Below are 25,436 nucleotides of genomic sequence, written 5' to 3'. Positions count from 1 at the left end.
GCATAGCTGAAGATCAGCACACTTGCAGGAGAACACTAACTGCCATTTAATATAACAGAATCCCATCTACATACATGTACCTTTCTTTTGCTTCCAGACTTCACTGGAATTTAACGTAAGTGTTAATTCTTTTAAATCCACATTCCAAAAAAATAAACAGAAAAACAAAGTTACAGTGGAGTTATTACAAATGACATGTAATATGTACCCACCCCCACCCCACCACAATAGTCCCACATTGGAGTACACTGCCCTAATCTAATCCTAACCACAAGATTCAAACAGGTCTTCACGTAAATTGTAATGATTTCTGTTTGGGGAACAGCTTGTGGTCCTTCACGTAAGAAGTGTCCCCACACTTTGCCTTTGTTTGTTATTCTCAGCCACAGACACTCTGCCCACAGTTTAATGGAGAGTCTGATATTTTCAGTGTGTTAAGTTGACCTCACTGTCAGGATTCTGCTAGTTGCATTCTGATTGGCTCTCTGCCTCTTTCTTTCTGTACATCATTCCAAGCTAGCAGGTTTGTGGTTGGTCCTTTTGTGTTCCTTTTCCAGCTGTAGTAAGTGCTTCTTGGCCATGTTAGGGTGGTGAAAGGTACTGAACTGTCCGTAGAGAATCTGGTCATGCAAGACTCAGTGGGGGGTGGGGATCAGTGGGTTTTTCCTGGGTTTTATCACATAATTTTTATCTTGAGTTGGTTTGGTTTAAAAATAATTTAAACCTCCCGCTTTTTGATCTTTGTTTTTCTAAAAGTGATGTTATCTCATCCAGCTTTAATATAAACAAGTTCCCATCTCAGTGTTAAATTACACATTAATCACATGGCTGTGTCTCCATGGATGGCGCAGTGACAAAAGACACACACACACACGGTCAAAGTTCAGCTGATAGCAGTGGCGAGTGAAGAGAAAGAAAGGAATGAGGAAAAAACAAACAAAATCACAGCCACAAAGTCCCTCAATAAGCGACAGACCCTGAGGGCAAACCAGGAGTGTGTGAACAGAGAGAGAGTGAGAGAGAGGCAGAAGAAAAGGGGGAATGGGGGAAAATTGTTTGAGAGTGAAAAATGAGGGAGGAAGAGAGAAGAGTGGAAAAGAATAAGACATTAGGAAAATGAGAAATGTAGAGGGTCAGAGAGGGCAAGATTAAAATGAAATTAAATGGAATTAAAATAAACTTACGAGGAAGACAGAAATATAGAAACCAAGAAAAAAGAATGCAAGGACAGATGCATATAAAAGAAGAGAAAGTGTGAACTGATACTTACAACACTGAATTAGTTGAAAGCTGCTGAACCAGTGGGGGGAAAGGGGAGGGGAGGGGAGAGAGCGACAGAGGGAGGGAGAGAGAGAGCACAGTATTAGTAAAGGAGGAAACCATGAGACAGTGACAGAAAGAAAGATACAGAGAGAGTAGGAGGCAGTAAAAGAGTGTGGAAGGTTGATAAGTGCTGGGGGAAATGTGTTAGTGTCCGTTTCAGATCTGTCAGTGTGTGTTTGTGTGGAAGGCTATGAGTGTGTGTGGAGAACAGAAGAGATATGTGTCCACTCTCAGGATCCAGCTGTCAGCTCCAGCATCTGGAGGAGACAGACGCTCGAACACCAGCAGCAGCTTAAAGAATGGAGAGAGAGCAAGCAACTCTAGTAAGTCTGTGTTTTGTCTGTGTGTGGTGGGTGGCATTATTAAATCATGTCATTATCAGTGTTTTTACGATCAGCTTCAAAACTCGTTGCCACTTTAATGTATGGTTAAGTCAATGCTAAAGTTGCTAAAAATGAATGAAAGATAACATACTTACATTAGCGTATTCAGATAAACACCGATAATCATATTAATATGTGCTTATAATACGCTGTTCTCTGATATGAATCATCACACCCCAATTGCTAATAGCACCCTCTTGTGGAGGTGAGTGACAGGGTGAGTGTGAGTCTGCCAAACATGAGGGAGTGAGTTACAGGCAAAATTCATAATAAAAATGTAGTTTGTGAAACAATCTACACACAAATATCTTACTTTTTTAGTTTTGGCAGAACATTTTCTATACATATAAAAGTAAATAATACAACAGCTTGGAAAAATTCTGTTATTAAATGAAGTGCTAATTTAATGCCATAAATACACAGGTTTAGAATCAGTTTTAAAGCATTAAATAAGAATTCACTATAAGGATTTAAACTTTATAGTATATTTATATTGGTACAAATTCTACACTATTTCTGACACAGTTTTATGTTAAATGCTACCTGGAATGTATTCATGTAAATAGGTGTTATTCCAGGAAGAAAACTGTAAACAGGCTGCGGACTGATACTGGAGGAAATCCTGACATTCATCTCCATCCGCTGCCTATTTTGCAGAAGTCTCTTTATGGAGTAAAGTCTCTGTAACATTTTATACAGAATTGCTGAAATTATTTAGCATTATACAAATACACAATTGTATTTATGGCATTTGCTAACAATTCTTATCCAGTGACAACATGTTATAGAAGATAATATAGTGTTGGGAGTCTTGCCCAGTTCTGCAGGGTTGAAGGCATCATTACGCTACACCAACAGCTGTTTACTGTCATCAGCTTAGGGCCATAAACCAGCAGTTTTCAGATGTTTCTTTTGTCTAAGGCCATTTTTGTGGATAGTATCAACCCAGTCCCCTACCTCTTTGTGATAAGGCCAGTCGTGGCTTGGCAAAATGATAAAGGAAATGTTTTGTCTACACATGAAGTGTAGTCTAACTACTCAGTTTACTCAACCAGAATACAATACACGTTAGTCTTCCACATTTCTGCACAAGTTAATGCTTCTGATATAATCACACAGTCTTTGAAAGTGCCCAGAAATTCTCTGTTTTAGAGAAACATATGATGACAGAACAGTTGAAAGTGGTGTTAATAGGAACCAGACATCTGAAGAATACAGTTTTTGTGTGTGTTCATTCATAATATCAGAAACATTGTTTTATAATAGTGTTGAGATGAACTTCTTTAAACTCATTCATGCTGGAGGAGTCCATGCTGGGTGTTGTAAAGCAAAATGAAAGAAAACACATGCCATAGTTTTACCATCATCAACACTATATTAAAACTCAGAAAATGCCTTCTGTAGTAGTTCACTGGTTGTTTTGAAAAATAAAAAAATGGCCATCATTGTGTTGTAGATATTGTGTATCCTGGTTCCTTTCAACACCACTGTAAAGAAATCTGAGCTCTCTATTGAATTATACAGAATAAAAAAAAACACTTCCCCAGTGATCTATACTGTACTGAACTGAAATACAACGTGACAATACCATGTTCTAAGACAGAAAGTGTCAGATTAAGACTACTGCAGTGGCACTGTTACTGTTAATAACAGCCTTAATGTCACATAGCAAACAACACAATAAGATGTTAATAATAATAATGGCATTTCATTGTCTTTTCTGTGATGTATAGCAGGTGTAGTGAGGGTGTGGGGAAAAAAATACATTTGAGACATCAAGAATGCATTTGAACAGCCACCCTACTGGCCTTTCCAGTCTGATAAGCTAAAAATAAACCATGTCAGAGCAGAAAAAGGTTAAAAACATTGAGCAATTCAGGAAAAAGGCAAATACACTGTATATTTGAATGTTTGTGGGCCAAGTGTACACACTTTCTACTCTGTATTATAAGTTATTATCTGTTATTATAAGAACTTGGATAGATTTTTATCTGATCAAGTTATATCAAAACAAGCATCTAAGTATCATTAAATAAAATACATTATTGAGGCTATAAATTGGAGGTGATGACTGGATTTGTACAGTGAACATTAACTAATGTAGATATCCAGTTGTATTTGAAGGCATTCTTGTTCAATAACATGTCAAAGTAAACTCGTGTGCTTTTGAAATGAGTGAAATACTTCTTTATTCTTGCCAACAGTGGTTACGTGTAGCAGACATTGAGGCTGGAGGATTTAGTCCCAGCTGTCATAAGGAGTTTAATAAAGAAATGTCTGACATTGTCTTGCTGGTTTCTGTGTAACTTCACAGGGAGGAAAAAAACCTCCTAACACCCCGTATTAAGTGAAATCAAGTCTAGTCGATAACTCTAGGACTTCTCGTAATGAGATTGTGAGAACATTGTTAATTCATTTGACATTTTTCTAGATGTTTTGTATTTTTTAAGTGATTTCATCCAGTGAAAGTGGATAAAATACAATCTCTAAGATACAATCTAGCACATTAAGTTTAGAAAAAGGCCAAATAGCCTCATAATGTTTTCTAAACACACTCTATATGTTATATAATTTAACATACAAAAAAATGTTTTTGCTTTTTTTTCCCCAGTGAAGATGGTTTTCCTCACCCATGTGTCTTTTATCCTTCACTCCTGGGAAAGAGTTTGTAAGGAGGCTGCCAGAGATTTTATCTCATGACTGAGTGAGGTTTAATGGATGAGTTGAACTATGCCCACATTTCCACATTATTTGTGATAAGGCTGAAAAATCACACACACTGTATTCTGCAGAAATCTGTAATAGGAAAAACAAGTGTTTGTCAGCAGAGACCTACAGCTTGCCATGTCTTTTGGTTTTCAGCAACAAGTCTGAGCATGACACTCAAATAAGCTTGCGTGCTTTATTAGTGTATTTATTTTAGTGTATTTACTTATTCTACTGATGAACACCAATCAACCTCTGTTTCTATGCACACTGTCCATTCTCTCAGCTACACTGACCACACAGGAGCACTTTGTAGTTCTACACTTACAGACTGTAGTCCATCTATTGCTCTACATACATTATTAGCCTCCTACCACCCTGTTCTTCAATGGTCTGGACCAAAACAGAGCAGTTATGATTTGGTGGTGGGTCAATCTCAGCGCTGCAGTGACACTGACGTGGTGGATGAGAGGATCAGACACAGCAGTGCTGCTGGAGTTTTTAAACACCTCTCACTGCTGGACTGAGCATAATCCACCAAGAAAATATATCAAGCCGACAGCATCCTGTGTCACTGATGAAGGACTAAAGGGTGACCAACACAAATTGTGCAGCAATGAGCTGCTCTCTCTGATTTTACATGTACAATGCGGACAGATGAGGTAGGAGAGTCCAACAGAGTGGACAGTGAGTGGACATGGTGTTTAAAACTCAAGCAGCACTGCTGTGTCTGATCCTCTTGTACCAGAACAACACACACTAACACACCACCACCAAGTCAGTGTCACTGCGGCACTGAGAATGATCCACCACCCAAGAGAGGTCCTCTGAGGTTCCTGACAATTGAAGAACAGGGTGAAATGGGCAAACAAAGTCTGCAGAGCAAGAGATGCACTACAGCCTGTAAGTGTAGAACTACAAAGTGCTCCTGTACGGTGAGTGGAGCTGAGAGGATGGACAGTGAGTGTAAAAAGAGGTGGTCATAATGTTATGGATGATCTGTGTAATTTTCTTTGTTTCATGCAGCTACTTCATGAAAATAAAATAAATTATCATCCAGTTTGTGCTGTTACTGTACAGTGTTATTGATTTATGAAGAAGTACATGATTTTTTCAGAAAGGTGTATAGTGACATATGGCATTTATCACAATTGAAATGCATACAATCATATGAACTACCCTCTGTGCCATCTGTGAAGAAAGTGTTTAATATAAACAAGGCGTATGTCCCATATGAGTGGGTACTGTTGTGGTTTGACACGTATATGTGTGTGTGTTTTGTGTGTGATGGAGAAAGAGAGAGAGTTGGGGGTGAGAATGCAAGCCTCATAGCTGTGAAATAATGTTAATGCCTAGAAAGTCATTTTACTGCTTGTAAGATGATTTTAAGTTGTGCGTTGCTGGAATTTGGCCCTTCTATACCACGATGTGTCATATTTAGGTCAGGATTATGTTGGGTTTTATAGTGCCAGGGTCTCACACTACAGGGCCCTCATGGACTTTTATGACAAATGTAAACAGCTGCTTTGACTCAGCTGAAACCTAAGCTGCTTTTACATATGAACTCTGTAAAATGAACCAAAGAACCATGGCTGGAGTTTTTTTTTTGGAGGTGCTCTTCCATATGTGTAGTATACAGTCATGGATTTAATTTTGTCGTGATATTTGGAAAAAGAAATGGCAAAAGTTTGTGTGTTTATTTTATTGTTTTCATTTCGGTTTTATTTTTGGTTGGATTTGCCTCCCTTATTCTAACTACACATGGTGCGGAGGTGTTCATGTGAGCTCATCTCGTTAATATGTTATATCACGCACAACGTGAAGGCAGAAATATTTGTGCTTTCAGTGACACCATGCAGAAAGCTTTCATATATTTTCATTTCTCTCTTATTTTCTGTCCGATATCTCTTGGATTGTAGTGGATGAAGATGCTGCTCCCTTCTTCCTGGAGCCCCTTCAGGACTTCCTGGTGGATGAAGGAAATGACATCATTCTAAAGGGTGCCGTCAGAGGGAAGAAACCAATCAAAGTGTCCTGGTTGCATAATGGTGAGTTCTGATTAAACAGGCCCACAGAGTTTACAAACATCTACTAAAACCAGCATCTCTATACCGCTATGATAATGTACATTAATGAGCTTTATAAAGGGGGAAACGCCTGGATTTGTACGGTGAATTAAAAAAAATGACAAGTTGTATTAGGAGGGATCCTTCAGAAGAAGGAGCAGGCACTTTAATGTCTGAAATAACGGCAGACACTTCCCAGCATCAAATACATAAGTGTTTGTCTCATTGTATTTCCTTTGTGATTATTAATACCTTTCAATTTTTATCTTTATTTCTTCTTTGTTTTCTTTCTCTCTCTGTCTCTCTCTCTGTCTCTCTCTCTGTCTCTCTCTCTCTGTCACTCTCTCTCTCTGTCTCTATCTCTCTCTCTTTCTCTCTGTCTCTCTCTCTCTCTCTCTCTCTCTCTCTCTGTCTTTATCTCTCTGTCTCTCTCTCGCTCTCTCTCTCTCTCTCTCTCTCTCTCTCTCTCTCTCTCTCTCTGTGTGTGTCTCTCTCTCTCTCTCTGTCTCTCAGGTGAGGCGTTGTGTTTTGGTAAATCCTCGTTTATTGATGGGGAGGTGAAGCTGGTTGTTAGGGAATGTCTCCCGGAGGATGCTGGAGCTTACACATGTGTGGCTGAAAACACTGAGGGCAAAATGTCCTGCAGCTCAGCTGTGTGTGTCAGAGGTAACACATGCATGCGCACACACTCACACAAACACACACACAGTGGTCTGTTGTGAAGAAGTTGTGCTTCACTGGTTTCCTGAACACAAACTCCAGTCTTATTGTTCAGCATGTGTGTTTTTCAGCGTTTTGGAACAAAAATGGTCCTGAGTTTATGGGAAAATCAGAGACATCAAACTTAATTAAATAAATTACAGATACATTGCATAGATACTAACATATACACTACATATATTTTAAATACTGGTGTTCAGTTGGACTCAAACAATTTGTATAATCTCAATATAGCAAAGCACTGACAGTAGAATGGAATACTCTGGAGTAGCCGCACATGAGCCTATGATTACCATTCTCAATGCCAATCATTGGAGAAGTCTCCAATGCCAATCTGGAGAAGTATGTTTTCTGTAGGTTCTCAGAAGTGTAGAGGCTAATCATGAAGGAAAGCCTCTTTTTTTATTAATTAATAAAACTATAAACTTTATAGTTAGACATATCATGTATTTAACAATGTGGCCACTAGGGGGTACACTAATTCACATGGAAGATGTGTCATTAAACCCAGTCCACAAGCTAATCATTTTCATTCTCTCTCTCTCTCTCTCTCTCTCTCTCTCTCTCTCTCTCTCTCTCTCTCTCTCTCTCTCTCAGAGATGGTTGTTGCTGCCCGGAAAAGTAACACAACCCGTGCTCAACCACTTGCTGCTGGGCTTAAAAATGGTGTCTTGACCTCTCCTCTGAGCCCTCTGGATGAAAGTAGTGTTTTTAGAGGAGGGCCAGAGTCACCACAAACAGAAAGTCCTCAGGCTCAGAGTCCTGCACACAGGAAAGGTACCTACTTACTGAAGCAAGTCTTAATCACAGACCATTACAGCTTCTGTCATTAGTTTCTGCCCTGGAGATACGAGGCTAAAATGGCTATTATTAGAGTAGTTCTCCATAAAAGTAATGTGTTACATATTATATTATATGTTCAACTATGAAAGGGGGGCGGCACGGTGGCGCAGCAGGTAGTGTCGCAGTCACACAGCTCCAGGGACCTGGAGGTTGTGGGTTCGATTCCCGCTCCGGGTGACTGTCTGAGAACTGTGTTGTCTGTGTGGGTTTCCTCCCACGGTCCAAAAACACACGTTGGTAGGTGGATTGGTGACTCAAAAGTGTCCGTAGGTGTGAGTGAATGTGTGTGTGTGTCTGTGTTGCCCTGTGAAGGACTGGTGCCTCCTCCAGGGTGTATTCCTGCCTTGCGCCCAATGATTCCAGGTAGGCTCTGGACCCACTGCGACCCTGAACTGGATAAGGGTTACAGATAATGAATGAATGAATGAACTATGCAGTCCCTTGTCATCCATATAAACACAGAAAAACATTAAATTAAATGGGACAGCCTTCGACGAGGAAGAAGTTACAGATTCATTAATGAATTATTACATGAATATATAAAGCTATCCATCATTGCTCTGTGGAACAGTGAATCTATGTTCTCTGGAGTGATGAAGCACCATCCAGTCACTAAGGGATATGTTGGTTCAGGGTTTATGATCCAAAACCATCATCGAGCATCAGTACTTCACTTCTCATGGATGAATGCATCAAATCTTTACAGCTATGTTTAACAATCTAGTGATTTAGCCATTACTGTAGAAGCTACCTATTAATATCCTTCATTTCTGAATGAGTAATGGGTGATGTTGGTGTATCCACAAAGGTTTGTGTTTTATCCTCATAGCTCACCAAAGAAGCAAACATTTCTTAGATGATGCCCTGCATTTGGGGAAAGTGTGTAAACAGTAAATGAGATTTTGTGAACTTTTACTGCCTTTAATGCCATCACACAGATCCCTGCAGCTCTGTTTCTGAAAAAACAGGAAGTAGTCATATCTCTTATTTGTGTATGAATAGCATGTGTGTTTATGCTTATACTGTAGATAACTGGGTCCATTAAACCATTGTGCTTCCCTGCTTGCTTTACCTGTTCTCCTCTGTTCATGCCTACCTTAACTGTTCCCATTTAAGGGGATGTGTTTGTCAGCCACATGACTGTCACTGAAACCACACACACACACATATGTAACCCCTCCCTGCTTGTGTGTGCTTGCTTACCTGTGTCTCTTCTTCCTCACCTGTCCTAGAGGTGACTGCAAAGAGGAGAAGCAGCTCAGGGACAGGTAAGACCATCACTGCTCTCTTCCATCTCTCCATCTCTCCATCTGATTCATGATACTGATGAGTAGATTAGAAGACTGTGGATTTAAAATGAGCTATATTATAGGTTTACATTTATAGAACCTGGCTTGTGCTCACACTGTGTGTATAAACTATATGTCCACACTTTATACACCCCTTACAACTAGTGAATACAGCTGCTTTAAAATGCAGCAAGACATTGTAGACACAGTTTTTCAATTGTACACACATTCCTATGAAGTATACTCTCTACAGAACGCCATTAAATAAAATCAGACTCTCGGGAGCAGCTGAACATGAGCCTAAGGTCACCATGTTCAATGTTCAGAACCACATTAATGCCCTTATGTCAGATGAGCAAGTGTTCACTTTTGTCTGTGCTGTGTATTATGTTTTGGCCTTGTTACTTTGTCTGACCCATGTTGTTTTCTCTGTCCAGGCTCCTGTTATTTTGCTCAACATAGCCTAGAGTTACAGTTTAGTATTTTTATTGCGCTGGATTTCTTTATCGGTGAAGCTATCAGTCATGCAACATTTGGGCCCAGTAATGCCACTCTTTTGGTCCACAGAAGTCAGTTAAACCTTTACCAATCTGACCTTCGTGTTTAGGTTAATGCAGACTGCAGTTTCTATGTATGATAGGCAATGACATTTGCAATAGCAGAATTAAATAAATGAATCATTCTCATTGGTTCTGTGTTTTGTGTGTGCTGCTCTGCCCTGTTTGATATGTGTTTATAATCAGCAATGCTTCCAATACAGTGAGAAAAGCTGTAAAACTGGATTTATGTCAAGTTTGCCTCTATGATAACAGAGGTGGCCTATTAAACTGTAGGCTAGAGAGGTGTAAAGTGCCCAATGCTGGGCTGTGGAGCAGGGAAGCTACAGAATCTGGAGTGATGGTCCCCTGCATTGGAGTGATAGAGCTATATTTAGAAAACTTCATTGTAAGAAAGTTAGCTGTTATTAATGCAGAGTTTCCATGGGGCATTCTGTAGCATTTGCACATGAGCATAACATCACTGTGTTCAATGCTATGTGTAAAGCAAGGGACGAGTAGGAGTTCAGTTCATGTTATGATCCAAAGCTAATTATCCAAAAATATTACTTAACCTCACTGATGTTTATGTGGCTGAATGCTATAAAATACTCACAGCAATCTTTCAACATCTAGCAGAGTAGGAACTGTTACGTGAGTATATGAGCCAAATCTTTGATTAATATCCTTCATTTTCAGAAGGGAAATTTTGGAAAGCATCCAAACACTAGGATTAGAATAAATCAGAATAATGCTGCAACAGAGGACATTTTGTGGTGATTTAGGCATTCTGTTATCTTAGTACACTTCCATTGCTCGTTAGCTAATAGTACAGACTTGCAGCTACAGTGCAATGAATAACGAAGCAAAAATCAGAAACCAAACTGTCTTAGCTGATTAACTACATTTGTCTAAGTCTGATTTAAAGTGGAGCACACAGAACTGTAAAAATATCGGAGGAAGTGAGCTTTCACAGCTCATCGCTTTTTGTGTGTCACATTTTTAGCCAACGCAGGCAGCACGTCAAAGTGTTTAGATCAGTTCAGGACGAGACTCGATCTTAAGCTTCTGATTCTTCTTTCAGTTGCACTCTAGAGTTTAATTTTTGTTTTGAATGGGGCTTCTATGCTACAGCTTTTAGCTTAACCCGTTTCAGCCTGGTATGTAAAACACTGATATCTAAGGCCTGTCTTTCGCTGCTAGCTGAAACATTTGGTCACTGTTAGTGGACATTAGGCAGGTTTCTGTCATTGCAGTCAAATTAATTTAATCTTATTTGAATAATGGCTGCTTTTGTGGCTCTCTGTCAGAATTGAATGTTTTATTGCATACCGAGCCATAAAGTGTGATAGTGTGTATGTGTGTGTTTGTTGGTGGTTAATTACGCATATCATCACCTTGGTGAACAGAGGAAAAAGCTATAAAATCAAATGGTAAATATTGACCTTTATGTTAGTCAGAGGTCATCCAAAATCCTCCCATTGATGTTTCACAGAGAACTGTTACATCATCTGTGGTTTAGGCCTCAAAGTAAAGTATGAATAATGATATTGAAGTTCCCAAATGCCAATTGTAGTGCTATACTGCCTACAGTCTCCAGCATTGGTCTGTGGAACTGTGTTTTCTGGGGTAATGGAGCTCCATGCAATAACTTTGGGATCTGTTGTACACACACAGCTTGTATAATCTCTAGAGAACAACATGAACATGAACGTGATGCTCTGATGCAGCACACAAACCTATATCACAATATGCTCAGAGCCCGTTTTTAGCTGGAGACGTGTCATACTCGCAGTATTTTGTGATCCAGAAGTAATTTCCCATCTTCAATACCTGACTTAATATTATTAGCAGGAGGTTCTCACCCATCCTCTTTCAGTCTTCTTTGCTCACTATCAGATCAACACAGAGTCGGAGCATTTCACACACATTTCACAGAGCCATCAGTGTCCCAGTTAATCTGATAGCTCATTAACAGAGATCCTTAATAGAGTTAATGTAGGTGGACTGACTGGGGTCTCTGCTGTGCTTCTAGTCATCCCACTGCAGGTGGTCTCTTCTTGTGACAAGGTGGAGGTGCCGGTGGGCGAGAAAGTTTGTCTGAGCTGTGAATTTAAAGGCAACCACCCAATTGTGTCCTGCTGGATCCACAACAGGGAAGAGGTACTTCAACACACACAGAGTACAGTACATTCATAAACACACTGTATTGTATGTTAGTGTTTACCCCCCCCCCTCTCTCTCTCTCTCTCTCTCTGTAGGTGGTGGAGAGCTGTAGGTTTTCTATAGAGAGCAGTAGTGAGAGCAGTGTTTTGGTCATTTCTGATGCTCAGCCTGAAGACTCTGGAAGATACACACTTGTCTTAAGAGACCGCAAGAGCTCCACACAACACACACTCACACTGTCTGTTATAGGTAAGCTCCACTCATCACACACTCACACTGTCTGTTATAGGTAAGCTCCACTCATCACACACTCACACTGTCTGTTATAGGTAAGCTCCACTCATCACACACTCACACTGTCTGTTATTGGTATGCTCCACTCATCACACACTCACACTGTCTGTTATAGGTAAGCTCCACTCATCACACACTCACACTGTCTGTTATTGGTATGCTCCACTCATCACACACTCACACTGTCTGTTATTGGTATGCTCCACTCATCACACACTCACACTGTCTGTTATTGGTATGCTCCACTCATCACACACTCACACTGTCTGTTATTGGTATGCTCCACTCATCACACACTCACACTGTCTGTTATAGGTAAGCTCCACTCATCAAACACTCACACTGTCTGTTATTGGTATGCTCCACTCATCACACACTCACACTGTCTGTTATTGGTATGCTCCACTCATCACACACTCACACTGTCTGTTATAGGTATGCTCCACTCATCACACACTCACACTGTCTGTTATTGGTAGCTCCACCCATCACACACTCACACTGTCTGTTATTGGTAGCTCCACCCATCACACACTCACACTGTCTGTTATTGGTATGCTCCACTCATCACACACTCACACTGTCTGTTATTGGTAGCTCCACCCATCACACACTCACACTGTCTGTTATTGGTAGCTCCACTCGTCACACACTCACACTGTCTGTTATTGGTAGCTCCACCCATCACACACTCACACTGTCTGTTATTGGTAGCTCCACTCGTCACACACTCACACTGTCTGTCTCTGATAAGCTCCACCCATCACACACTCACACTGTCTGTTATTGGTAGCTCCACCCATCACACACTCACACTGTCTGTCTCTGATAAGCTCCACCCATCACACACTCACACTGTCTGTTATTGGTAGCTCCACCCATCACACACTCACACTGTCTGTTATTGGTAGCTCCACCCATCACACACTCACACTGTCTGTTATTGGTAGCTCCACCCATCACACACTCACACTGTCTGTTATTGGTAGCTCCACCCATCACACACTCACACTGTCTGTTATTGGTAGCTCCACTCGTCACACACTCACACTGTCTGTCTCTGATAAGCTCCACCCATCACACACTCACACTGTCTGTTATTGGTAGCTCCACCCATCACACACTCACACTGTCTGTCTCTGATAAGCTCCACCCTATACACGCTGGTTAAAATGTATTAAATTCACAGAAATGTCAGACCTATACACATTAATTGTTAAGACACCTTTCTATGTCTGTTAATGTCTTCTTGGTGAAGTACTCTTTCCTAAAGTGGCCAGCATTTTTTTTTAGATTATTATTGATTGCAAACTTCAACAGATTTATATCTAAAATGTCTTTGTTCACTTCTAAGTTCAACGTCCTGTGAATAAATGCAAGGGCAGTGACATCATTAAGAAAGAAAAGCAGCTCTGCTTTTCAGGGTTTCCTCCTCTGTGCTTTTAAGTCTGGAATTCTTCTTCAGGCTTTCTCCACAGTCCACCATCATTTTGATGTTGTGCTTAATGTATTTTTCTCTTTAAGTTTTTTTATTATTATTATTGAACATTTTATGAAATAATGTAAATAGTTTGATCTTTTCCCAGCTGATAAATAGCTTCCTTGTGCCCAGTGATTCTGGGTTGACTCTGGACCCACTGCCACACTGAACTGGATAAGTGATTATAGAAATAAATGAATGAATGAGGATATATAGCTAAAGTATTGAAATACATTTTGGAGCCATTGTGACTACATCTACTGAGCAATTCATTCATTCATTGTCTGTAAGCACTTATCCAATTCAGAGTCTCTGTTTTTCTGGAGCCTACCCAGAATCACTGGGTGCAAGGCAGAAGCGCATCCTTCAGGGGGCACCAGTCCTTTCCCAGGGCAACACACACTCACACCGTCACACTTTTGGATGCTTTTGAGTAGCCATTTCACATACCAGCATGTCTTGTGTGTGTGTGTGTGTGTGTGTGTGTGTGTGTGTCTTGCTCTCACTGATTCCGGGTGGCCCTGGACCTACCATGACCCTAATAAAAGAATAAATCAGACCAGAAAATGAATGAATTAATGAATTTACATAAGCAATCATTTTAAAAGTTGTCTTTATATATGTGTTTGTATGTGTTTTAGAGCGGCCCCAGCCCCCTGCTTCGTGTCCAGTTGTGTGTGTTCTCTCTCAGAGCTCGGTGGTCCTCTCCTGGTCAGGCCCGTGTTACGACGGAGGTTCAGCTGTCACTGGCTATGTGGTGGAAATACAGTCTGTAGATTCTAATCACAGTAAGCACTGGACTGAGCTTTCTGCCCACTGCAGGAGCACATCTCTGAGAGTGACCTCTGGACTCAAGCCACAGGGTCAGTACCGCTTCAGAGTAAGAGCCTGCAACACTGTGGGTATCAGTGAACCCAGCCAGGAGTCTCAGGTGATCAAGATGGATGGCCCAGGTGAGAAATGACCACAAAACCGTGACTAGTGTAGTCTCAACTTTTAAGTTGCTAAAGTTATTTTTGTAAAGAATGGCGGTGTTGATGTACTGCTGTGCTTTGCTTTTCCTGTTTTAAAGGGAATCCTCATGAAGAGAAGTTAAACCATTTTGTGACTGTTACAGTTGATGATAAGCACAAAGTCACTGACCACTACAATGTAATGGAGAAGTTAGGAGTGTGAGTAACAAACATAAACACACATTGTTTTTAGTGTCATTAAAGGGGATTTTACATATGTTCCACAGTCACAGTGTTGCAGTCACACAGCACCAGGGACCTGGAGGTTGTGGGTTGAGTCCCGCTCCGGGTGACTGTCTGTGAGGAGTTTGGTGTGTTCTCCCCGTGTCCGCGTGGGTTTCCTCCGGGTGCTCCGGTTTCCTCCCACAGTCCAAAAACACACATGGATTGATGACTCAAAAAAGTGTCTGATTGTGTCTGGCGCCCCCTCCAGGGTGTGTTCCTGCCTTGCACCCAATGATTCCGGGTAGGCTCCAGACCCACCGTGACCCTGAACTGGATACGTGCTTACAGACAATGAATAAATGAATAAATGTGTATAATATAAAAAATACTTTTTGCCTAACCTAACCTTAAAACATTTATTCATTTCTGAGAGAGGAGAGAGAGGGAGAGAAAAAGCTGCAATAACAGATTTTTGTTTAGAAAGTGTCCCAAACATAACAATTATCTGAACCAGCAGAAGCACAAATATGTGGGGGGCAGGGTTGTTTGGATGAAAGGGTACAGACTTGTTTGTGTTTCAGAAACTTGAGAAACCCATTATTAGCCATCAGGCTCTGATAGCTTTCATATTCTCTGGAAAACAGTCCCTGTAAAAACACTGGCTCCGGCTGCAAGAAGTGCATGTTCCAACAAAGTTGTGTTTCAGTTTAAAGATACCACTGATGTCATCTGTCATTAGACAGCTGTGTCATGCCCAAACTAGGAGGTCTGCTTCTAATGATGGAAAAAGGGGATATTTTAAAATGGGTTTCATCCTGATAGAAGGGCACTAGTGACATTATGGTACATCACACAGTGAGGGTTAGGGTTAAGGTTAGAGTTAGGGTTGTCACTGAAGTGACCTTCACAGCAGTTACCATCATTTCACATTTATTTGTGTTTACTTTGGTTTTTGTACCCTTATTATTTTGTAATCTTTCTGTACTCTTAAGCTGTAAAACATGCCCAGGATGCCCTTTTTTCCCTCTTTTATCCCCTCCTTTTTCCTCAAGTAGTCATTGCTGCTTACTAGGCTGCCATTGTAAATAGGAATATGTTCTTAATGATTTTCCTGGTTAAATTAAAGATCAAAATAAAATATAAGTTAATACAGGAATATACTTTGTGTTCACTACATTTATTCTGGGATTATTATTAACATAAAATTCTAGCATTTATCATTGTTCTATATTGTCACTGTTTTATAATCTGCCAGCTTTAACTGTGCTGTAACATGGGACTTTTCCACAAATTGTTTGCATTGTTTCTTTAGTCCTCCCTCATTTCTCTCTCGTTCTCAGGGGTAAGTTTGGTCAGGTGTTCCGGCTGACCCATAAGGAGACTGGACGAGTGTGTGCTGGGAAGTTCTATAAGGGTCGGCGTGCAAAGGAGAGAGAGGCAGCAAAGCGAGAGATTGAACTGATGAACTTCCTCCACCATCCCCAGCTGGTGCAATGTCTGGCAGCGTACGACAACAAACCTGAGATTGTGATGGTGATGGAGTTGTGAGTGTCTGAGGCATGGGTTTGTGTTAGGGCTGCACAAAATATTGTTTATTTTTCATTGTTTACCTGTGATGTGGACTTCTCTTAAGAGTATACAAGATATATATTAATTACATATTGATTCTGTACAGACATTTATTTATTCTACACTGTGAGGAGGTAATGTTATGGTGACTTTCTGCTGATGGCCAAATTTTAACCTACAAATCACAATTTGGACAGCACTGGCTAAGAAAATACAAAATCCATTTTACGTTTAGTTGATTTCTTTGTCACACATCAGAGCTGAGCCGAGTGTGTGTTTGTGTTTGTAGTATTGCAGGTGGAGAGCTGTTTGAGCGTATTGTTGATGATAATTTCGAGCACACCGAGCCGTCCAGTGTGGGTTACATGCGTCAGATTCTGCAGGGGATCCAGTACATGCACCAGCAGAACATCGTCCACCTGGACCTCAAGCCTGAGAATATCGTGTGTATGGACAAAACGGGCATCCAGATAAAAATCATCGACTTCGGCCTCGCCTCCAAGCTTGGTGAGTGACCAGGACTCCACAGAGACATGACTGGACCCCTGGAAAACTAATGAATTCACTTTCATTGTAAGTCAAGCCAAAGCATATTGTCACTGTTGTCATAAAGAAATACACAGTGAAAGTTTTTGAGCGTTCCTATTGGACAGCTGCTGCGTTCAAATAATGTAGTAAAGTAAAAACCAACAAAAATGGAGATTACTTTGGACAGCGACGATGTGTGTTTACACTGGCTATAACAGGGCAATTTGATTATTTGTTATATGGACAAAAGTCTGTGGACACCCTCTAAGATTTGTCCGTCCGTGCAGCAGTAACAGATGTCACTCTTCTGTGAAGGTTTTACACTACTAGAGGGTTGCTACACTACTGTGAAGGTTTGATTACATTTAGGAGAACATTAATGATGTCCGCTCTCACATACTGAATAAAAACTTATGTTTGTGACTTTTCCCTTTACCCCTCTCACAGGCTCCCCAATGGATCAGAGTGTGAATGGATTAGTGTTTTTATTGTGATATATGACATGGGTCTATTATTTTATTTGTGCAAAATGTACATGGTTTAATGATGAATCACAGTTTCACATAATGCTGGAGCATTGATGTGTTTGTGTGTGTGAACGTGTTCTGTAGACCCTTCCAACCCATTGAAGGTGATGCATGGCACTCCTGAGTTTGTGGCTCCAGAAGTTATTAACTTCGAACCCATCTGCTTGGCCACAGACATGTGGAGCATTGGAGTGATCTGTTTTATACTGTGAGTGGTGTGTACATGTTTGTGTTTGTGTTTGTGTTTTTGCCCCTTAGAGTTAGTAGATGCTCAAACCAAATCTCTGTATACAATCTCTTGGACTTACCCTGGGTTTGAGTAACAGCCCTGTGTGTTTTTGTGGCCCACACGTCTGTTCCTCAGATTCATAACTATAGAAATCATATACTGGTTTTATAGGAGACACATAACAAAACATTTAGAGTAGTTACTGAATTATTTATAGCAGGTGCTGAATAATATGTCTTTATTAAAAAAAGGAATAATATAATAAGATGAGAATCTAAGCTATGTCTGCCATCTAGTGGTTGCTATTGTGATTACATGTGATTCCTAGAACTGCATAGAATAATACTGCAATGATTAATTTTATGTTTGCCTTATATGTGTATAAAGGCTGAGTGGTGAATCTCCATTCCAAGGGGACAGTGACTCAGAGACCCTGGCTCTAGTGACTGCAGCCCAGTGGGAGTTTGATGAGGAAAGCTTTGAGGACATCACTGACAAGGCCAAAGACTTCATCAGCTCCCTGCTGCACAAAGACGTCAGGTTAGATTAGCTGTGTGTCACAGTGGATTTATCACAAGTTTTACCACAAAACAAAGCCTATGAGAAAAGGAATTGCACCTATTTCTGTAAAGGTTGTGGTGGTGATAGGAACCATCGGTCTTGTTGCCAACACATTTATGTTTTTGTGGTCCCCCGTTATTTGATATTTTCCAGTTGATGTTGAAGAATTATAAATGGTATAAAATATTGATGTGTTTTTATTTATTTTTTTCATGTTTGGAGTCATATCAACATTTATTCCTGGGAATTCCTGTGTATAGAGCTGGATAATGCGGCCAAAATTTATATCACAATATATTTCTTCATTTCAGACAATGCGATATAATTCTGATATGTAACAAAAAGCCAGAGAAAAAATGGCAAGAACTGAAAGCAACGTGACATCACCATCAAACAACCACCTCTTGGCTTTGTCAATATTAATATTTTTAAACTAGCTTTGACTAAAATTTGGGCGGCACAGTGGCACAGCAGGAAGTGTCACAGTCACACAGCTCCAGGGACCTGGAGGTTATAGGTTTGTGTGAGGAGTGTGGTGTGTTCTCCCCGTGTCTGTGTAGGTTTCCTCCGGGTGCTCTGGTTTCCTCCCACAGTCAAAAAACACACGTTGGTAGGTGGATTGGCGACTCAGAAGTGTCTGTAGGTGTGAATGTGTGAGTGTGTGTCGCCCTGTGAAGGACTGGTGCCCCCTTAGGGTGTGTTCCTGCCTTGCGCTCAGTGATTTTGGGTAGGCTCCGGACCCACCGTGACCCTGAACTGGATAAGGGTTACAGATAATGAATGAATGACTAAAATTTGACTTTTAACTAAAATTGAGTGCAATGAACTGATGTGACTTGTTATGACTGTCAGTCAGTGACAGACGCCGTATATAATATATATTGAAATATTGTGTATAAAAATCATATCATTATGAAACATTTTGTATTGGGATGTATATAGATAGGTTATTGAAATCCATGGACATAAGACAAGAAACTTTTTCCTGTGTCAGCTCTGAAAATATGACTGTGCTGTATGACTGCACCGGATGTTAATAAAAGAATAAAATAATTTTTAAAAAGATAGATAGATTAATAACTAGGAACTCCAAATAATAGTTTTCAATCCTGAATCCTCTCTCTCTCTCTCGCGCTTTTTTTTTTTCTGTAGGCGTCGGATGAATTGCGAAGAAGCGCTGTCTCACTCCTGGATGGCAGCGTTTGAGTCTGTTGACCCCAGCACGGCCAAAAACCTCTCCAAAGACAAGATGAAGAAGTTCCTAGCCAGGCAGAAGTGGAAGGTACAGAACACATAAGAGCACAGGAAGTAAGACAGGCTGATGGTGTTTGAGATTAGGAGCCTAAATGGAGTCTCTGTTTATGCAGAAAACAGGAAAAGCCGTGCTGGCTCTGAAGAGGATGGCCATGCTGTCTAAAGCCGATAGCTCAGCTTCTCTCCCCAGCCCTGTGGATGGTAAAACTCCTAAAACCCTAAGTCTGCATAGTAATTGATATGTTATAGTCACAGGTATATGTCTAAAGGACACCTGTTAGTTTTAGGACACCAATGCCACACCATTTTATCTCAGAATTATTGGATGGTGTTCAGTCACTCCAGAGAATGCAGTTTCACTGTTGTACAGCTCAGTGCCCAAGGGCTCTCTAGCCCATGTTTGGCATAGAGGAGGCTGAGCTTAGGCTCATGTGGGCTGCTCCAAATTGTGTGCACCTTAAACTGGTGGAAATGACTGATTATGAGTGGTGTCTACAAACTTTACACATATATGAAATACATATGTATATGATATAATTTCTTCATCTAGCCCTCTGCTCACACATCCTCTCTCTCTCTGATTCCTAATAGAAACAGATGAGGCCCTAAAGACTCTGGAGAAGAAGATGCAGTCCAAGCCAGAGTTCACTAAGACTCCAATTGACCTGTCTGTGTTTGAGGAATCCACCGCTGAGTTCTTCTGTCAGGTCAAAGGTGAGAAATACACTGCTGTCCCTTTTATAGTTTTTATCACTGGTCACTTATGGAATATCTCATGCCTTATAGATTCTCTAAATCACTGTACAATTACAAACTATACTCCATCTGCACAGTTTATGTCCCCTGTCCCATTCATCACTGGTCAGTTTCTGAGCACAGGATCACTTTTGTCCAGCTACATAACCGTAGTCCACATATGTGATATCTTTTTGTGGAGCACTGGACCTGCAGTGCTCTGCAGTGATGGAGCATCATCCAGTACCTTTGGGATTGAGCTGGAGTTGGGATGGGACCCAGAACAAATCATCTAACTTCAGTAAATGACAGAATGAAATCCTCACAGGAATATTCTACTGTCTAGTGTAAATCCTTACATACTCCCTATTAATATCCTTCCAAAGACATGTTGCATGAGCTGTGTAGATATGTTTGAAAATATAGTGGATATATTCTCTCTCTCTCTCTCTCTCTCTCTCTCTCTCTAATTCACTCACTCACTCACTCACTCACTCACTCACAGGTTACCCAGACCCTGAGGTGGTTTGGATAAAGGATGGCGAGGTGCTGGAAGAGAAAGAGGGTCAAGTGCAGGTGGATTATGAGGAGGACGGGACATGTGTCCTGACCTTGGAGAATGTGAACCTACAGCACAGTGGCTCTTACTCCTGCAGAGCCATGAACGTCCACGGAGAGGCAGTGTGCACAGCCAGACTCATCGTGGCGGACCAGGAGGAGGACACAAACTGAGAACGGCTTCAGCTCATCCACACATAGATATGCTATAATAAGATATATATACAGCTATGTCTGAAAGATTTAATTACTCTCAAAATGTATTTCTTGAGGGAACACAAAGTGCATTTTATTTATTTGTTAAGTTTAACATACTCGGTGAGACAAAATTTTACACATAAAACATGACATATATATGGCACCCTACACATATAATCACCTTTTCATTCATTCATTCATTGTCTGAAACCGCTTATCCAGTTCAGGGTCGCGGTGGGTCCGGAGCCGACCCGGAATCACTGGGCGCAAGTCAAGAATACACCCTGGAGGGGGCACCTTTTCATTTCATTCCATTTTTTAATTTCAACCAATGAAACATAAGTGGGCATTGGTAATTCAGAGGATGTGTTTCACTTATTTTTATTATTAGATAAGATTTTTATTGTAATTTAATTTGACCAGTGGTCCCAAAACTTTCGCATGACTATATAATTATGCATTAGCAATATGTCTCTCTCTCTCTCTCTCTCTCTCTCTCTCTCTCTCTCTCTCTCTCTCTCTCTTTCTCTCTCTCTCTCTCTCTCTCTCTCGCTCTCTCTTTTTCTTGAAATATGAAACATGTTACATTACTTTAGACCCTGTTGGAGTACATTCAGACTCAGGCTGTCCCATACATATCATTAAAGGCCACTTTATTTTATTGTCATTTTGATAACATCCCAGGGACTGAGGGAAAGCTGTGCTAGTTTTGATAGACATGTTATCACTTACTGAATACATTAATAAATTCACCAGTGCAGTCACCACCTCTGACCTCTGTGTTGTTGATGTTTTCCGTGTTTAAAACAAGGATTACTTAAGATTATTTGCTTGTGACTTTTCAAATTGGGCTGTAGGGCTCAGTTTATTCATGTTAGTGATTCAGGCCCTGTTACCTCTCCCCTACATAGATATGTATTTTTCAAAGTTTTGATAATTGTTTATTTACATTATCTCTGTTCCTTGCAGCAAAATCTAAAACAAATGATGTTAAAAACCTGAAGTGACATTTCATTTGTGCTGCGTCTCTGAAACAATAGATCCTCAGAAAATACATTAACCCTCTAAAATGACTTTGGTTTCCTATTTGCATTGTCTCATTGAGACGGTAGCTTATGGGAAATTACATGTGCCATTACCTCTCTTGCCACCAGTGCATTTGTATAGGACTGATAAGTACAAAAAAAAAAACATTATTCATTAGAACTCAGTAAAAACAGCCTGTAATCAAATGAAATGATGTGTAATTCTATACCCTATTAAGACGTAATGAAGTATGTGTGTATGTCCAGATGTCTCCTGATGGAGGTAATGTCCATGAACAGACATGGTATGTAAATACCATCCTACTTTTTCTGTAGTGTGCATAATTTATTGGTTCTGTCATTTTGTATGATGCGGCATATTTCTGAGGTTCGAGTTACAGTGTGGCTAAGTTTGAGTTTGGCTTTCAAATGAGTTTGTTCCCATAGTTTTATTACGTATCAGCCTCAACGTATTTGGATGTAAAGATTGTATATAATGTAAAATTTTACTAGTATGGCCTGTGACATAATTTCAGACTTGCATGTAATAACAATAATAATATCCGTGCTGTTAAATGTGTATTAGAAAATAATCTACTGCTTTGGGTATTTGTCAGTGATTCTTCTACCTGGATAAAAAGGGTCATGAAATTAAACACATGAACATTTGCCATCCTGATTGAAACGCTAGTGAAGCACACCTGTGAAGAAAGATGGACTTTAAATGATGAACAAATGATGAAACATTTTGTCAATTTGCCCCTACCTTAAACTCCTTGGAGCTGGAGACTCTCTATGAAGCTTTCCTTGTATACTTCAGCCTCACCAGCATCTCCTATTCTTTCTATATTCTGATTAATTCATCTTAGAGAACTGAACATCAACCCAGCCAATCACCTCTTCTCTTTCATTCTTTGTGGTTTAAGCTTTACTGTCCTGACCTTGTTCTTATTGGCCATTTGTGTGGATCCTTACATAACAGTTATTCACACAGCAGAGTATATTATGGTCAAGAACCTGCTTCACTGAATGCAGCTGTACAATACACTACTCTGGATGTATGTTTTTATCATATGTCTGTTCAGTGTCATTTACAATCTGCCTTATTTCGCCCCATGAGCAAGCTGCCATTCTAAGCCAGTCTTCCTACAAACATGTTCCTCAGTATCTCCAGCCTGAGGACCCTGTACTCTTCTGGATACAGAAAAACCAAGCACACATTCAGCCCTCCCCAGGTAAAGGATTCTGGTCCTTCATTCTGAGCACACTGGTATTAACAGTTTTTACTACATGCTTCAACACATACAGGTTTATTTACCAAGTGGAAACAGAGAGGTATTTCTGTATTGAGTTTCCTCTGGTCATCTTTCTGCATTCCGTTTTAAAATTTACCCCAGCTTTGCTATTCCTGCATTGCTTATGTAAACTGATCACCAAGGCTTGACTTGCTCTTTGTTATTGTATTATTCTTTGGGATTAGTTAGCACACTAGTGTCCACACATGACTCCGTATGATCTGATCAATGCTGCTCAATTGTTCTCAGTCCAGACTTCTTCATATGATGTTGTGAATGTAAGATTGGTTGGTTTAGTTCTGTTGTGAGGATTGTGTGATTATTGACCAAGTGGAAGGGAAAAAAACAAAATGACCAACACTTCCAAGATTTATATGGCACTATTACCAACAGTGTTGATGATGTATTTTATATAACACTGGATCAGTTAACCTCTGCTGATTTTCTTCACTGCAAAAGTTCAGCCATGTTACTGTATGCAAATATGTCATCATTCAGCTTTCTGTCATGGCTGATTTCATTTGCTGATTAGTCTTCTGTCGTTTTCTTTGACAAGAATTTTTTTGTGGTCCCTCAGTGGATCAGGTTTCATTTCAGGATTGGTTTTCAAATGAGATGCTTTCAGGTTCAGTAGATCACGATCCAGTGTCAGCTTATTTGGATGTGACATCCACATAAAATATGAAACCTATAAACCAGGCACCATGATGTATGATTTTTGCCAGTGAAGACAACATTTAAATACAATCGCTGCATTATAATGACAGAGCCTTGGTCTCCAGCCATTAAGATAATATACATGGGGATAGTTCAAGAGATGTATATTCATAGCCTCGTCATTTAACTTGGGTTGAAGAATGGGTTGATGTTGGGTCATGAACTAGTTTGGAGGGACTTTAGTTTTTCTGGTTTGTGAAGTGCACAGAGCTTACTGGAGGACTCCGTCCAAGGAATACAACATGGAGTCTGGGGCAACTAATCTGACCCAGCCTCAAGACCAAAACTTGACTTCAGCCATCGGTTTCTGTGGCAGATCTTTCAAGTTAGCTGAGTCCATCACAAACCTTGTTTTTGTCATCTATAGTCTACCTTCTAATCTTTTTGTCATCATGGAACTTCTGAAGAGAAACTACAGGAAAAAAAATGACAGAAGCCTGTCCTTCACCTTGTCACTCTCTGAAATCTTCCTGCTGCACCTCAGCGTCATTGGCACCTGCTACTGCTTTAGCGTGCTGTTGCTTCTTGTAGAAGGACTGAATCTCTTTTGGATAAGTGGCAATTTTATTGATGCTCTTTACAGTCCACGCTTTTCTGCAGGGCCCTTGCTTTTAGTGGCCATCTGTGTGGACAGTTACTTAGCAGTTGTTCACCCAGTGGCATACATTGCTGCCAAGAACCTGCGTCATAGGGGACTGTTGTACACTACACCAGTCTGGGTGTATGCCTTTGTCATATGGCTGATCACGATAATGTACCACCTCAACTATTATCACCCCATCTGCATGCTGTCCTTTTATGTCAGTCTTCCCACAGTTGTGTTCTTCAGCCTTTCCACACTGAAGGCCTTGTACTCTGCTGGACCCAGGAACAGCAACCAAACACTCAGCCCCATCAAGAGAAAGGCCTTCCACATCATTCTGAGCATTCTGGTTGGGATGATATTGTACTACTTACCCCAAGTCTCTTTCTTTACATACAGGTTTATAAAACCAACAGACCCAGTGAGGTTTGCATGTTTTGAATACCCTATTGTAATGTTACTGCCCACATTTTGTGACTTTGCAGCACCTTTACTATTCCTGTACTGTGTAGGTAAACTGGGTACCACTTTCTGTTCAATCAATACTAACTGATTTCTTGTGAGCTTACTGTTGTATTAATGAATGCAGCATCAGTGTGTATATTTCACAAGAAGATAAGAACAAACAAAAAAAAATCTTCGACGAATAAAAACTAAACAAAAATTTGAAAAG

General features: G+C 40.4%; 1 protein-coding gene across 2 annotated transcripts; it reads left to right on the top strand.

Moving 5' to 3' along the window:
- Nucleotides 1-1,342: 1,342 nt before the first annotated feature.
- mylk5 (myosin, light chain kinase 5) lies at nt 1,343-21,904 on the top strand. Of its 2 annotated transcripts, XM_066642134.1 has the most exons (17): nt 1,343-1,646; nt 6,332-6,460; nt 6,992-7,144; nt 7,796-7,975; nt 9,274-9,309; nt 11,902-12,029; nt 12,128-12,281; nt 14,448-14,759; nt 14,879-14,978; nt 16,325-16,528; nt 16,843-17,060; nt 17,693-17,816; nt 18,225-18,377; nt 19,551-19,680; nt 19,766-19,853; nt 20,244-20,366; nt 20,893-21,904. In XM_066642134.1, the coding sequence occupies exons 1-17, from the start codon at nt 1,514-1,516 to the stop codon at nt 21,117-21,119; spliced, it is 2,592 nt and encodes an 863-aa protein (XP_066498231.1). In that variant the 5' UTR covers nt 1,343-1,513; the 3' UTR covers nt 21,120-21,904. The 2 variants fall into 2 exon arrangements, with proteins under 2 accessions (XP_066498231.1, XP_066498232.1); XM_066642135.1 differs by lacking the exon at nt 9,274-9,309.
- The last annotated feature ends 3,532 nt before the right edge of the window (nt 21,905-25,436 follow it).

Source organism: Hoplias malabaricus, chromosome 13 (genome assembly GCF_029633855.1).
Source record: "Hoplias malabaricus isolate fHopMal1 chromosome 13, fHopMal1.hap1, whole genome shotgun sequence".
Classification (NCBI taxonomy): domain Eukaryota; kingdom Metazoa; phylum Chordata; class Actinopteri; order Characiformes; family Erythrinidae; genus Hoplias; species Hoplias malabaricus.
This window is presented reverse-complemented; position numbering and strand designations above follow the sequence as displayed.

Excerpts from the sequence above, each read along its gene's own strand:
- mylk5 (XM_066642134.1), top strand. The coding sequence starts at position 1,514 with ATGAGTGTGTGTGGAGAACAGAAGAGATATGTGTCCACTCTCAGGATC. Across the intron at positions 16,529-16,842 it reads ATTGTGATGGTGATGGAGTT|TATTGCAGGTGGAGAGCTGT; the intron begins GTGAGTGTCTGA and ends TTGTGTTTGTAG. Across the intron at positions 19,854-20,243 it reads TCTCCCCAGCCCTGTGGATG|AAACAGATGAGGCCCTAAAG; the intron begins GTAAAACTCCTA and ends GATTCCTAATAG.